This window comes from Microcebus murinus, chromosome 3 (genome assembly GCF_040939455.1).
Source record: "Microcebus murinus isolate Inina chromosome 3, M.murinus_Inina_mat1.0, whole genome shotgun sequence".
Classification (NCBI taxonomy): domain Eukaryota; kingdom Metazoa; phylum Chordata; class Mammalia; order Primates; family Cheirogaleidae; genus Microcebus; species Microcebus murinus.
Genome location: NC_134106.1, coordinates 50,711,021 through 50,724,580, shown reverse-complemented (window position 1 = coordinate 50,724,580; position 13,560 = coordinate 50,711,021). Strand labels below are relative to the sequence as shown.

The following is a 13,560-nucleotide window of genomic DNA, read 5'->3' as shown; positions in this document are numbered from 1 at the left end:
CATTGGTTTACATATTATCTATGACTGTTTTCATGGTACAAAAACAGAACCGCATAGTTGTGACAGAGAACATATATGGCCTTCAAAAGCTAAAATATTTACTTTTCTTTACAGAAAAATTGCCAAGCCAACTTCCGATCTTGTGTAATCAAACATTTTGTATTAGAAAACTTAGCCAAACTGTGTATTTCTTTATACAGTTCCTCTTCTCAATTTAACTTTAGATTCCTTACATACTGGTACATATTGTGTATAAAATGTCAATGTATCAGTCAGGGTTCAGGAAATTGAATAGAAAATTTAATCAAGGGAAATAATTGTATAGATCTTGAGTGTTTGAAGAGGGAACCTGGAGGAAACCCAAAGATGATAACTGCAGAAAGCAACCAGTCTTCCCTAAGGCTGGGAAAACAAAGGAAAAGAGGGTTGTCAGAATCTAATAACTTAAAGGAAGGCACTACAAAGGAAACTACAACTTCAAGGAAGATAACACTGCCTAGCTACTATTCCCTGTATCTCTGAGAGAAGTACCATGAGACTAGTTCTTATTTTTTTTTTTATTTTTAATTTTTTAAAATTTCATTTTCATTTTTTTTTTCGTTTTTTCTGTCTTCAGTGCTACAGAGACTAGTTCTTAGAATGTTTAGCTGAAGGCTGGAATCATTGCTGCTTCTGGGTGATGCTTTCCAGATAAAGCAAGCTGACAAGGCCTTGGTCTCTCCTCCTTCCTTCTAGTCCTCCTCTAGTGCCCTATAGGCACTGGAGGAAAATGATCTTAACAGGAAGCCAGCTGGAAATGAAAAATGTAGCTTGCAGGGTCTCAGTCCCAGCATCACAAAGCATAGAACAGAAGGGTGGATTTGGAGTTGAGAGGTAATACCAGAATGACTGGCATAGTGCCCCCCTCCCAGTTATATCTGTCAAAAATCTATTCTTTAGCTCAAATTAGTCATCAATTAAATAAACTAAGGCTTATTTTCTTTGGTTGAAAGCAAAAGAATAATTATCGGAAATGTTTGCATTTGTAAGTCTAGGCTTTAGTTTGAAGTATTGGCTCTAATATTAATTTAGCATTATTTATTCATAATTTTAAAAAATTTTTTTCTACTTTATTTCAGTATCAGATGTAGAAGGTGGTGATGGACTGCAGCTCAGAAAGGAACATACTCTCAAAATATTTGCTTATATCAATTCCTGGACACAGAGGTATGTATCTAGGTATTTTGAAGACTAATTTTGTGAGTTGTATTTTAAATTGCCATTCTTTGTCATGAAATTTTCCTTTTAGGATGTTGGATTGGATACCTTTAGTCATTAAGTGACAGTTTCTCAATATTTATTAAATCTTCTTACCTTCTCCTTACTCATGAAGATGATTATGATTTTGTTTTTAAAACAGAATAAAAATCGATTCCTTCCTTTTACCTCCTTCATTAGGGGAAGACTGAGATTCTGAAAAAATTATTTTGAGAGATTAAAGAATTTTTATGGCATAGCTGGAGGCTTGTAACAAACTTTAATCATTGAAAAAAATGAGTATTGTGCTAGGGGACACTTGCTGTGTTACTTTTCTATAATAATTATGTTTATTAGATTGATTCCTACGTAATACATATATTGAGAATGTAGAGAATAAAGCTCTAGCGGACACCATTGTTAATATAATCAAAGTGTATAATAAGGATTTGCAAATTGCTGTTCCTCAATGTGATTTTAACTGGTCATGGCTAATTCTTTTTCCCTTTTGAATAAACCAATGAAAATAATAATTTTTAAAATTTGTGTGCCTATCCAATTTAAACTTCTTAGTCCTTCTAAAATTTTTATGGATGAGAATGTTTGAAGCATTGTGTGCAGTGATTAATGAACATGTTAAGTGGCATTATGTAAATGAATGTTCTGAGGTACACAGTCTAGCTGATCATAGGAGTTTAGCAGAATAGTTTAATTTCAAATGGTATCTCTCTTTCTTTTATTTTTTCCTTCTCACTTTCAATAAAATTGGTAGATTCTTTTGTTCCAAAAGAATTGGTAGGTTTTTATTGAAAACTTGTGTACCATCATTATTGGTATTTCTTTTCTGAGTTTCAACCAGCTAAATTGTTTTTTATTAAGCTTAGCAGTGGTGGTTATTTCTTTCATTATGGGTGGAATGGAAGAATGAATATAATACTAATATGTTTATGATTTAAAATTAACATAGTCTAAAGTGATTTTTTGAGAAATGTTGTATCTGAGTCATAAATTTGAATTTATTATAACTACAGCTAGGTGGCAACATGTTATACTAGGAAAAAAGACACACTTCTAAGTTTAGGATCTGTGGGTGTGACACTGAATATAATGAAATCCAGAGAAATCAAATCATTTTCCTAAAGTCTCACCACTAGTTATTGGTAGAGTTGGAGTAGGAGTTATATTTTCCCATTCCTAGTCCACTTTTATTCTAGATGCTTATTCTTAATCCCTATATTAAGAAGTTTTAAACTGGAGTCAGTAAATGAGAATGGAATTATAAAGGAAATTTTGGTAGGTACAGTTTTAGGCAGTTATTCATTGGTTTCATCAAAATATGAAACTGTTAAGAGCCTCTACTTTACCTCATGCTGCTCAAGAGTATAGTGATTAAGAGTAGGGCCTTGGAGCCAAATAGATAGACATGGATTCCAGTCCTGCTTTATCTTGTGAACTGGATGTTAATTTATATAAGCTCTCACTTCATTTGTGAAAATAGAATAATAAAGCTACTAATATCTTCGTGAGATTGTGAGGAAACTAAATACTTAGCATGATATTTGGTAAAAGAACTTAGTAAACACTTATTTTAATTAAAGTTGTTAAAATTTATTTTGGAAAATGAAATATAAATTGAAGGGTAGACAAGCTAAAATAAAGCATGAAAGGCCAAACTGGAAAACACAGTTTGTAACATTTATAATTCTGTTCACATGTCAGTAAGTATGAACAGCTTTTAGCTGGTAGTAATACAAGTAGAATGTTATACTTCTAATTGTTAATGTTGATAAAGGGGAGAAGTGAAAATAAAATATTTAGTTGGGTCATAGTGCTTTGTAGTAACAGTCTTTGCCTATTATCTTCTCTCTCCCCAACCCCTAAATTATTAAACATCAGATATTATTGCTGCATAGATTAAGATTGTGGTTCTTACAGAGGATAAATAGCTATTAATAAAACACAGTTAATTTGCAAAAGAAATTCTTAACTTGGGGCCCATGGATCACAGGAGCCCATGAGTGATCCTTTAGTGAACTAATGAACCAGTAACATTTCAAACAAAATGTTATTTATGTTTCCTGGGAGAAAAGTGTTAATAATAGCTTTTATAAGATTATCAGTGGAAGATTACCAATGGTTAAGAATTGTTTTTTGGGCTGGTGGCTCATGCCTGTAATCCCAGCACTTAGGAAGGCTGGGCTGGGAGAATGGCTTGAGCCCAGGAGTTTCCCAGGTTGCAGTGAGCTGTGATTACACCACTATAGTCTAGCCTGGGCAACAGTGTGAGACCCTGACCCTTTAAAAAATAATAATAAATTAAAAAAAAACTGGCGCATTGACTGGAATGTAGGCAAAGGAGAAAGTTCACTTAATTGTCTGTTGACAAGAATTTATTTATAAGCATTATAAAGATTTTTGTATTATTTTTTCTTATTTAAATGATACATTCATTATTTAAAAAAAAGAAAACCTTTGAGAAAATATAGAGAATCAAAGTTTAAAACCCCCCAAATAACATGCCACCACACACAGTAACAACTGATCACTTTTTGTGTATATCCTTGGTAGGAGATTGTGAACAGTATAGTTTAAGATTTTACAAAAATGTGGTTTTACTATACGTTTTATAATCTGATCTTTAATATGGTTTACTGTGGTCAGTCTCTCCATGTCATCAAATATCATGTATGTCTTCATCTGTAATTGCTGTGTAATAGTCATACAGCTTTAACTCCTTTTGTCTGTAAAATTAGGGAAGTTAGTTATACATATTGGTTTAACAGATTATCATCATTTTATTAACGTTGCCTTAGTGATTAGGAATGGAATAGGAGGGAAACTAATTCAAAGAATGAGGAGAGAAAAGAATTGGAGAATAAATTGAAGACTATAAATTAAGGAAAAAGCATGTAAGGATCTGAAATGAATATGGTGTGTGATAAAAGCACTGATAACATAAGGCATAGTTCTTCATGTAGGAAGTACTGCTAATTTTTTGTTTTTTACTTGTTTTAAGCTTATTACAAAACAAGCTTAGGTGTATATATCTTGTAATTTCCACATTCTTTAGCAGGCATTCAGAGCTATTTGCTGTCTCCTACCTATCTACTTTTTAACTTGATTTCAGCATTTCTCCCCTGTATGAACTCTGGTTGCCAGGCCAGGTGAGGTTCTGTCAGATCTTTGTATTTTCAGGCTAAAAATAGTACCTTTTATACTTGTCATTTGTGCTTAATGTTTGAAGCTGTTGATTTAGGTTTTCATTGTTTTAATAAATTTTATTTTTTATAACAGTTTTAGAGGCTATGGCTTTTAAATAGGTTAATGTATGTGCTCCACTTTTAAGGCTCTGCCTTTTATTTTGGCATCAAGAAATTTGTTTGACCAGTGGGATACTGATAATTGACCACTATTTAAAATATTGCTTTTCTAGTTCATACATAAAACAATTTTTGGTGAGGTTGAATGCTGTGGAGTAGTAGTCCTTTCATGCTTTCAGCAGTACAAGGCTAGGGAAAATGATGTTAGACCGACTGGAATCTTTGTTGCTAGATGGAATTCTAGAATCAGCTTGGGAATAATTTCATTTTGACATGTAGGTTCCTCGTGAATGTTTAATATTTTATTAATTAAAACTACATACTTTATGCTTGGCATTTAGAAATTATCACTGCATTTAAAAAAAAAATGTAAGCACATTCCAGTAGGTGGGCAGTATATAATCTACTTGGATAAGGAAATGTTAACAGGTTGGAAATAACAGAGTAGGCCTGAGAAGAAAATAGGATAAGCTCCCGTAGTGGCAGGGTATGACCGATATTGATATATAAACAGGTAATATTTTTAAAAAATCAATTGGTAAGAAAAGGCCTATAATAAGAAAATATGTCCATTGTCTCCTCAGCCTCCTATTCTCAACTCTTTCAGATGTTGGTTTTAGTATTAACCTTTGTAGAGTATTCTGAAATGCTATATTATACTGTTGTTCCATCTGTCAATTTTAGGTATAACTCATGAACTTCCTTTTAATGATATATAAAGATTTCATTCTTTTACCCTTCCCCACACTCTCAGTATAATTATCAGTCCTAAGGATTATTCTAAAAGTAAAAATATTGCCTAGTCATGAGCCAAAAAAGATTCTGTAGTTCATTCTGTATCTGTTTCCTAGGATTTACTGACTTGTTTTCTTTCTTTTTTTTTTTTTTGAGACCTCACTTTGTTGCCCACGCTAGAGTGAATGCCATTGTGGCATCACCCTAGCTCATAGCAACCTCAGTCTCCTGGGCTCAAGCGATCCTACTGCCTCAGCCTCCCAAGTAGCTGGGACTACAGGCATGTGCCATCATGCCTGGCTAAATTTTTCTGTATATATTTTTAGTTGGTCAATTAATTTCTTTCTATTTTTAGTAGAGATGGGGTCTCACTCAGGCTGGTTTCGCACTCCCAACCTTGAGCAATCTGCCCACCTTGGCCTCCCAAAGTGCTAGGATTACAGGTGTGAGCCAACATGCCCGGCCTCTGACTTGTTTTCATTCAGTTAATTTCCTATGCATGCATCACTGATTGTTCCCAAACTCTCCAACACTTTTTTGTACTAGTTTTTATATTACACATCATTAGGTGATCCATTATTTCTGTCCCCGTACCGGTCTCATTTGGCCTTTATCTTTCTGCTCTAGTTTGTATTGATTATTCTCTAGGGTTTTTAATAAACTACAATCTTGCTTTCAGATCTCATCCTTGAAACTTCTTTTGCTTTTCTATTGGATCTCCGGTTTTGTGGGTTCCATTTTGTTATCTTTATTGGCTTGTTTTGTTAGGAGGACATCTTTTCTGAGGAAGGATACATGGGTCTAAATATGTTTTTTTAGACCTCCCAGTCCTAAAATGTTTCTTCTACCTTTATGTTAATACTTACTGATAGATTTTGTTGATTCATTATATTCTAGATTCTAATATTTCTTTGGAGAAGATTATTTTTATTGTGGAGCTTTTCCTTGTTACTCTTATCACCCTTCCTGAAAGCTTTTAAGATCTTTATTTCTCTTCAGCTTCAGAAATTCCATGATGGTATCTGTTTTGGTGGGCCTTTCAGTTCTGAAAATTTTATTTCCTAGTTTCCTCACCTCCATATTTTTTTTTCATATTTTCTTTTCTGCCTTCCTGCAACTATTTATTATTACTCAGATATTGTGCTTTCTTGATTATTTACTTTTCTTTTTCTTCCATTATTCTTTGTTCTACTTTGTGGGCCATTTCTTCCTTTTTTCCTTCTGGACCTTCTGTTGAATTTTACAAATTGCTATAATTTGAATTGGTTTTTAAATTATAAATGATGCAGATACAGAAAGGTATATATTTGTACATATTAAAGGGGCTCTATAATGTAATCTGAATTTATATTTTTATAACTTTCTGTTCTTTCAGTAATCTATCTTATGTCTCTCAGGATATAATTTATATTTTACACATAAACTTATTTGTTCCCTGTTTCACATCCCACTACAAATATACTAAAGGAAAAAAAAAAGATGTAGCTCCATAAGGACAGAAATAATGAAACAATGTTTACAGTTAAAACATTTTTTTTTTTGGCCAGGTGTGGTGGCTCACGCCTGTAATCTTAGCACTCTGGGAGGCCGAGGCTGGCGAATTACTTGAGGCCAGGAGTTCGAAACCAGCCTGAGCAAGAGCGAGACCCCGTTTCTACTATAAATAGAAATAAATTAATTGGCTGACTAAAAATATATAGAAAAAATTATCCAGGCATGGTGGCGCATGCCTGTAGTCCCAGCTACTTGGGAGGCTGAGGCAGGAGGATCGCTTGAGCCCAGGAGTTTGAGGTTGCTGTGAGCTAGGCTGATGCCACAGCACTCACTCTAGCCTCGACAACAAAGTGAGACTCTGTGTCAAAACAAAACAAAACAGACTTTTTTTTTTACTTCCTGCATTTTATCTATTTCCTTTGAATTTCTTTTTACCGTTTGTTTTTATCTGTGTTTGGTGATGTAGGCTTTTCTTGAAAGTCTTATTATCTGAGGCTATGCTTTCGTGGTTAAGAGAGTGGTACTAAAAAGTGAGCTGGAAGTTTAGTGGGGGTGGGGCATCTTAGATATTGGCCTGTGCTATATGATAGTAAAATGGTAAGTAGGCTTTAGGCTTGCTTTCTGGAAATAAATGGACTTTCTCTTGGACTATTGATATTCTCCAAGAGAGGTATCTTTCAGTTTTTGGCTTTGAGATATGTTAGTCTGATTGTTGGACAGGGACGAGCACTTGAGGAGGTTCACTATTTATGCGTAGATTTCACTTCTCTTGTTTTCAGTTTCTTGATCATACCTGCCTTTCTTAGTATCTGGTGTTCCTGAGTTTATCTTGTTCACTTTCTGTACAGAAAAAAACTTGTTTCGTTGGGTGAAGTAGGAATAGTATTCTGGCTCTCTGTAGGTTTTAATTATACCTTTTATTTAGTCCTCCTGTTTTCTGCCCCATGCTTTATCCCTGCCTTCAGAGCTATCTGATACTCTTAAGTCCTAAGCCTTTTCAGTGTTTCATGGAGTGGATTTTTCTTTTTGTTCGTGTAAACCTCTGTAGCCCCTTCCAAGCTTATTTCTTCTTTATGTCGCTTGAATTATTTCTACCTTTCCTATCCACCAAAATTTGTTATTATCTGTCATCTTTTGTTCCATTACTTACAGAGTTATGTCTTTTTTTCCTTTAGTATATTTGTAGTGAGGTATGGAACAGGGAACAAATAAGTTTATGTGTAAAACAAGCGGAGCTTAACTGAAAGTGATGTTTTTATTTAAAAACACTTTTTCCCCCTTGCATGTGGATAAGTATATCCCTAGAGAAATGCCATCTTGAGAATTCATATACCTAGACTTCTCAGAATTGAGTATAATAGAATAAAAATATAATGTATTGAACATAATTATTTTAAAAATATATTTGTGTACGGGTGTGTGTGTGCCCCCACTTAGACTCATAGCTGTCTGTGAACTTGTATATTTTGGATCTACAAGGACCCAGACCCAGTTTTCCCTGTTACTTTGTTCACATCATTTTTATCTTTGAAAATTAGTTTCCTAGGTCAATTAACCAAGCAGTTTAATGCCTGTTTCCTAACAATTATTTTTAAAGTAAATTTGCCTGAATCTTAGCTTTCCTCATCCAAATACAAACCCAAGGTATTTTTTCTGGAAACTCAAATTCCATTTTTACTAAACAGAGATACTCAAGTTTGAACCTAATTTTTCCTAAATATTACAGGAAAATGCTGTTCATCAGAAGAACTTTAAGAACAATGTGTTTTTTCTTCTTGTGGAGATTGTGATATTATAGAATTATAAAGCTGGAGGATACTTTAGAGCAAGCATCCTCAAACTATGGCCTGCTGGCCATATGCAGGGTGTTTTTGCCCGTTTTGTTTTTTTTTTTTACTTCAAAATAAGATATGTGCAGTGTGCATAGGAATTTGTTCATAGTTTTTTTAAAACTATAGTCCAGCCCTCCAACGGTCTGAGGGACAGGGAACTGGCCCCCTGTTTAAAAAGTTTGAGGACCCCTGCTTTAGAGGTAAAAACCCTTTCATTTTGCCACAGAGAAAATAGGCATGATGTATCATTTGTATATTTCTGTGTAACAAATTATTCCAAAGATACTGCTTTATTTTAGTATAATAGTAAACATGTATTATCATCAAAGTTTCAATGGGACAGGAATTTGGGAGTAGTCAAGCTGGTTGGTTCTGGCTTGGGTTTCTTATAAGTTTTTTAATCAAGATGTTGGCCAGGTTGTAGTCATCTAAAGGTTTATGTTGGGCTGAAGGATATGCTCCCAAGTTGGCTTGCTTTACATAGTTGTCAAGTTAGTGCTGGTTGTTAATGGGAGGACTCAGTTCTTTTTCATATGGACTCTGTCACAGGCTGTTTGAATGTTGTTACAACATGATAGCTGGCTTCACCCAGAGTGAGTGATTCTAAAGAGAGTGAGTAAGGCAGAAGTGGCAGTGTCTTTTATGACCTAGTTTCAGATGTCACATTGTCATTTCCGCCACATTCTATTCATTAGAAGTGAGTTCTGTACACATTCAAAGGGAGGAAAATTGAGCTTCACTTTTTATACAGAAATAGTATCAAAGAATTTGTGGCCATACTTCAAATTCACCACACCTGGAGAAATGAAATTATTTCTACTCGGCCATACAGGGAGTTGTTGATCTATTTGCACTGTAATATAGATGTTTTGCTTCGATAATATTACTAGGTGCAAATTATAAATAATAGTTGCTTAACTGTTATCTATCATTGGGTATACATATTATCAGAACTAGGTATTCGTGTGTATATTATTTACTTATTAATTCACCCTTTTAATTATCCACAATATGTCAAGCATCATGCTACTAACTAAACATATCTAAGAGAATTGAGTTTGTGTTCTGACTTACTCTTTTGTTTTTATTTATTTTTATTTTTTATAGGAGCTGAAGAGTGTGTGTGGTGATGGTGGTGGTGTGGGATTCCCAAATACCTTTGATCTACCAAATAGTGTTAGAACACCTCTCCAAAGTAGCCTTCAAGCAAATTACTGATTTAAAAATGTAGCTGTTTTATTAGTTGACCAAAACAACCCTTTGTTAAATAACCAGCTAGCTTTACTAATAAAGTATTTTGTTATAGCCAGCTTTCTAATACTTACTAAACATATATTGTATACTCAGTATTGGAGAAGCAAAGAAATATGCCATCATTCGTGTTCTTAAATAGTTCCTCATGTAGAAGAACAGATACATAAATATATAAAACTGAGAATGACCGCAATAAGCCTAACGTGGTGGCTTTATACTAAAATACCAGTTGTTGATGTGATGCTATCTTTATAAGTTATTATTGTGCTACCTGAGCAGGCAGGAGAAAATAAAAACTAAAGTCTAAAAAGAATTTTAGTATTTGCTTACTTATGTTTTAAAATTCTTTATTAAAAATCTAACTGCCTCTCTAGGAAGTATTTATTTGTTGAATTGTTTTCTCTTATAGGCAATGTCTATGCTGCTTCAAGGAATATAAGCATTTGGAAATTTTTAACCAAGTAGTATGTGCACTTATTAACTTAGTGATTGCCCAAGTTCAAGTGCTCCGGGACCAGCTTTGTAAACATTGTACTACTATTAACATAGATTCCACGTGGCAAGATGAGAGTAATCAAGCAGAAGAACCACTGAATATAGATAGAGAGTGTAATGAAGGAAGTACAGAAAGACAAAAATCAATAGAGAAGAAATCAAACTCTACAAGAATTTGTAATCTCACTGAGGAGGAATCTTCAAAGAGTCCTGATCCTTTTAGTTTATGGAGTACAGATGAGAAGGAAAAGCTCTTACTATGTGTGGCAAAAATTTTTCAAATTCAGTTTCCCTTATATACTGCTTACAAGCATAATACTCATCCTACTATAGAGGTACGTAAAAAATAGCTACTGTGATTTTTTAAGTAATATCAAGTCATAGTGTGGCAGTCTGTTTCTCACTTATAAATAAATATGAAGACAGTTATTATTGGTGGGAAAATTTATAAAAGTCATTGTTACCAAAATTATTCTCGTTTTCTCCAGAACACTTCTATATCAATTTGTGCTGAAAATTTGCTTAGTGAAGTCCTATAAAGGAAAGATTTATAAACTGAACTCAGAATCTAAACTGTTAGTGATCTAAACACTTTGCTGGTGTAGCTCTCTATTCTTTGCTTACTGTGATTAAAGAAAAAATGGTTGAGGAAAAAGAAACAGAATTTTTTTTTATTTTTATTTTATTTTATTTTATTTTTTTTTTTGAGACAGAGTCTCGCTTTGTTGCCCAGGCTAGAGTGAGTGCCATGGCATCAGCCTAGCTCACAGCAACCTCAAACTCCTGGGCTCAAGCAATCCTCCTGCCTCAGCCTCTCGAGTAGCTGGGAGTACAGGCATGCACCACCATGCCCGGCTAATTTTTTCCTATATATATTAGTTGGCCAATTAATTTCTTTCTATTTATAGTAGAGACGGGGTCTCGCTCTTGTTCAGGCTAGTTTCGAACTCCTGACCTTGAGCAATCTGCCCGCCTCAGCCTCCCAGAGAGCTAGGATTACAGGCGTGAGCCACCGCGCCCGGCTAGAAACAGAATTTTTAAAATTTCATTCTTAGAAACAGTCCACAGACTTTGGTATTCTCCTTCATCAAGATAAAAGCTTAGTTCTCACTAACGTTGATTCTAAGAAAAAAAGAGAAAAAAAAAAAAAAGGAAAAAGCTTAGGCCAAGCAAAGTGACTCATGCCTGTAATCCTAGCACTCCAGGAGGTCGAGGAGGGAGGATTGCTTGAGCTCAGGAGTTTTAGATCAGCCTGGGCAAGAGTGAGACCCCATGTTTCTTAAGGTACAGTTTCTGAAATGGCCCAGTGTTAATTTTGCAACATTCTGTTGATGGAAGCAATTCACAAGGGCAGCCCAGATTCAAAGGGATGGTGAAGTAGATTCCATATCTGGAAAGAGGAGAGATAAAATTTCATTTTATATCTCGTACATTGTTTCCTATACATCCTGGAATGGGAAAGTTGTGGCCTTCCCACCCCTTTGAATCTGGGCTCCCCTAGTGAATTACGTCCACCAGCAGAATGTGGCAAAATGGAATGTGACAAAATTAATGCTGTGCCATTTCAGAAGCTGTACTTTAAGAAGCCTTACAACCTTCTTTTGCCTTCCTGGAGCACTGCTAAGACTGCCATATAAGGAAGCCAGTCTACCCTAGTGGAGAATGAGAAACCATGTGGAGAAAATACAAGAGCAAATCTACCACATGGCATTGTGTTTTTTTTATTTTGTTTTTTAAGTGTGCCTCTTTCTCCAGCTTATTTGTTCTGTAACCTATACACTTGACTTTGTTAAACTTCTCTTTCTTGTAGAATATAATAGTCCTTTATTGGAATATTTTTACATTAAATTGAGACAGTTTAAAAATATAGCTTAGCTTTTAGAATTCTTAATCTATTATCTTCCCATATAGAAATCCCCTCTTTTGGTTTGTATATATTTTATTTTTATTTTATTTTTTGTAGAGATAAGGTCTCCCTGTGTTGTCCAGGCTGGTCTTGAATTTCTGGCCTCAAGCAATCCTCCTGCCCCAGCCTCCCAAAATACTGGGATTATAGGTGTGAGCCACCACGCCCAGCCTATATTTTAATTATTAGGTTTTATATGTGGATGTATGTATTTATATAGGAAACTTTTTTTTTTTTATACAAGAGTCTCACTCTGTTGCCTGTGCTAGAGTGCTGTGGCATCAGCTTAGCTCACAGCAACCTCAAACTCGTGGGCTCAGGCGATCCTTCTGCCTCAGCCTCCCAAGTAGCTGGGACTATAGGCATGTACCACCATGCCCGGCTAATTTTTTCTCTCTATATTTTAGTTGTCCAGCTATTTCTTTCTATTTTTTTAATAAAGATGGGTCTTGCTCTTGCCCAGGCTGGTCTTGAACTCCTGAACTCAAAGGATCCTCCTGCCTTGGCCTCCCAGAGTGCTAGGATTACAGGCATGAGCCACCATGCCTGGCCTAGGAAACATTTTTTTAATATACCAAAAATATCCACATTTATGCATTTGTGTGTGTGTGTGTGTGTGTGTGTGTGTGTGTGTGTGTGTGTATTTTTCTAGATATCCAGCTGAGCATCTTCTATTTCAATTCTGACACTATCTACCCAGAGATGATATCAGGCCTCACAAGTCGAGGGCTCATTCCCCAAGACTGACCACCTCCTTCCTACCAGTCGCAAATCTCGGCTTCTGGAACTTCTGACTGACTGGCTTCAGATTGGGATTCCCTCAGCCCCCTCTTTGGTTTGATTAATTTGCTATAGTGGCTCATAGAACTCAGGGAAACACTTATGTTTACCAGTTTATTATAAAGGATATTACAAAGGATATAGATGAAGAGATGCGTAGGGCATAGTATGGGGGAAGGGGTGCAGAGCTTCCATGCATTCCCTGGGTGTGCCACCCTCCAGGAACCTGCACATGTTCAGCTGTTCAGAAGCTCCTCATATAAAACATTTTAAAGAATCTCTTGCATGATATAAAATGTATTTAACATTCTAAAATATGTCATCTCATAATCTTTTTCAACAAAAAGGGGACCCATTTTGCAAACTTTAAAAATTTAATCTTAACACCACACAGACTGGGCATGGTGGTTTATGTCTGTAATCCCAGCACTTTGGGAGGGCGAGGCATGAGGATTGCTTGAGGCCAGGAATTTGAGACCAGTTTGGGCAACATAGTGAGACTCTGTCT

At 35.2% G+C, this 13,560-nt stretch overlaps 1 protein-coding gene across 3 annotated transcripts in view; it reads left to right on the top strand.

Moving 5' to 3' along the window:
* Positions 1-13,560, top strand: part of USP34 (ubiquitin specific peptidase 34) — a 225,921-nt gene that overhangs the window by 29,880 nt on the left and 182,481 nt on the right. For all 3 annotated transcript variants that reach the window (XM_012764850.3, XM_076000817.1, XM_076000816.1), the window contains exons 2-3: positions 1,119-1,206; positions 10,281-10,701. In XM_012764850.3, the coding sequence (XP_012620304.1) occupies positions 1,119-1,206; positions 10,281-10,701 (509 nt within the window). The remainder of the gene's footprint in view (positions 1-1,118; positions 1,207-10,280; positions 10,702-13,560) is intronic.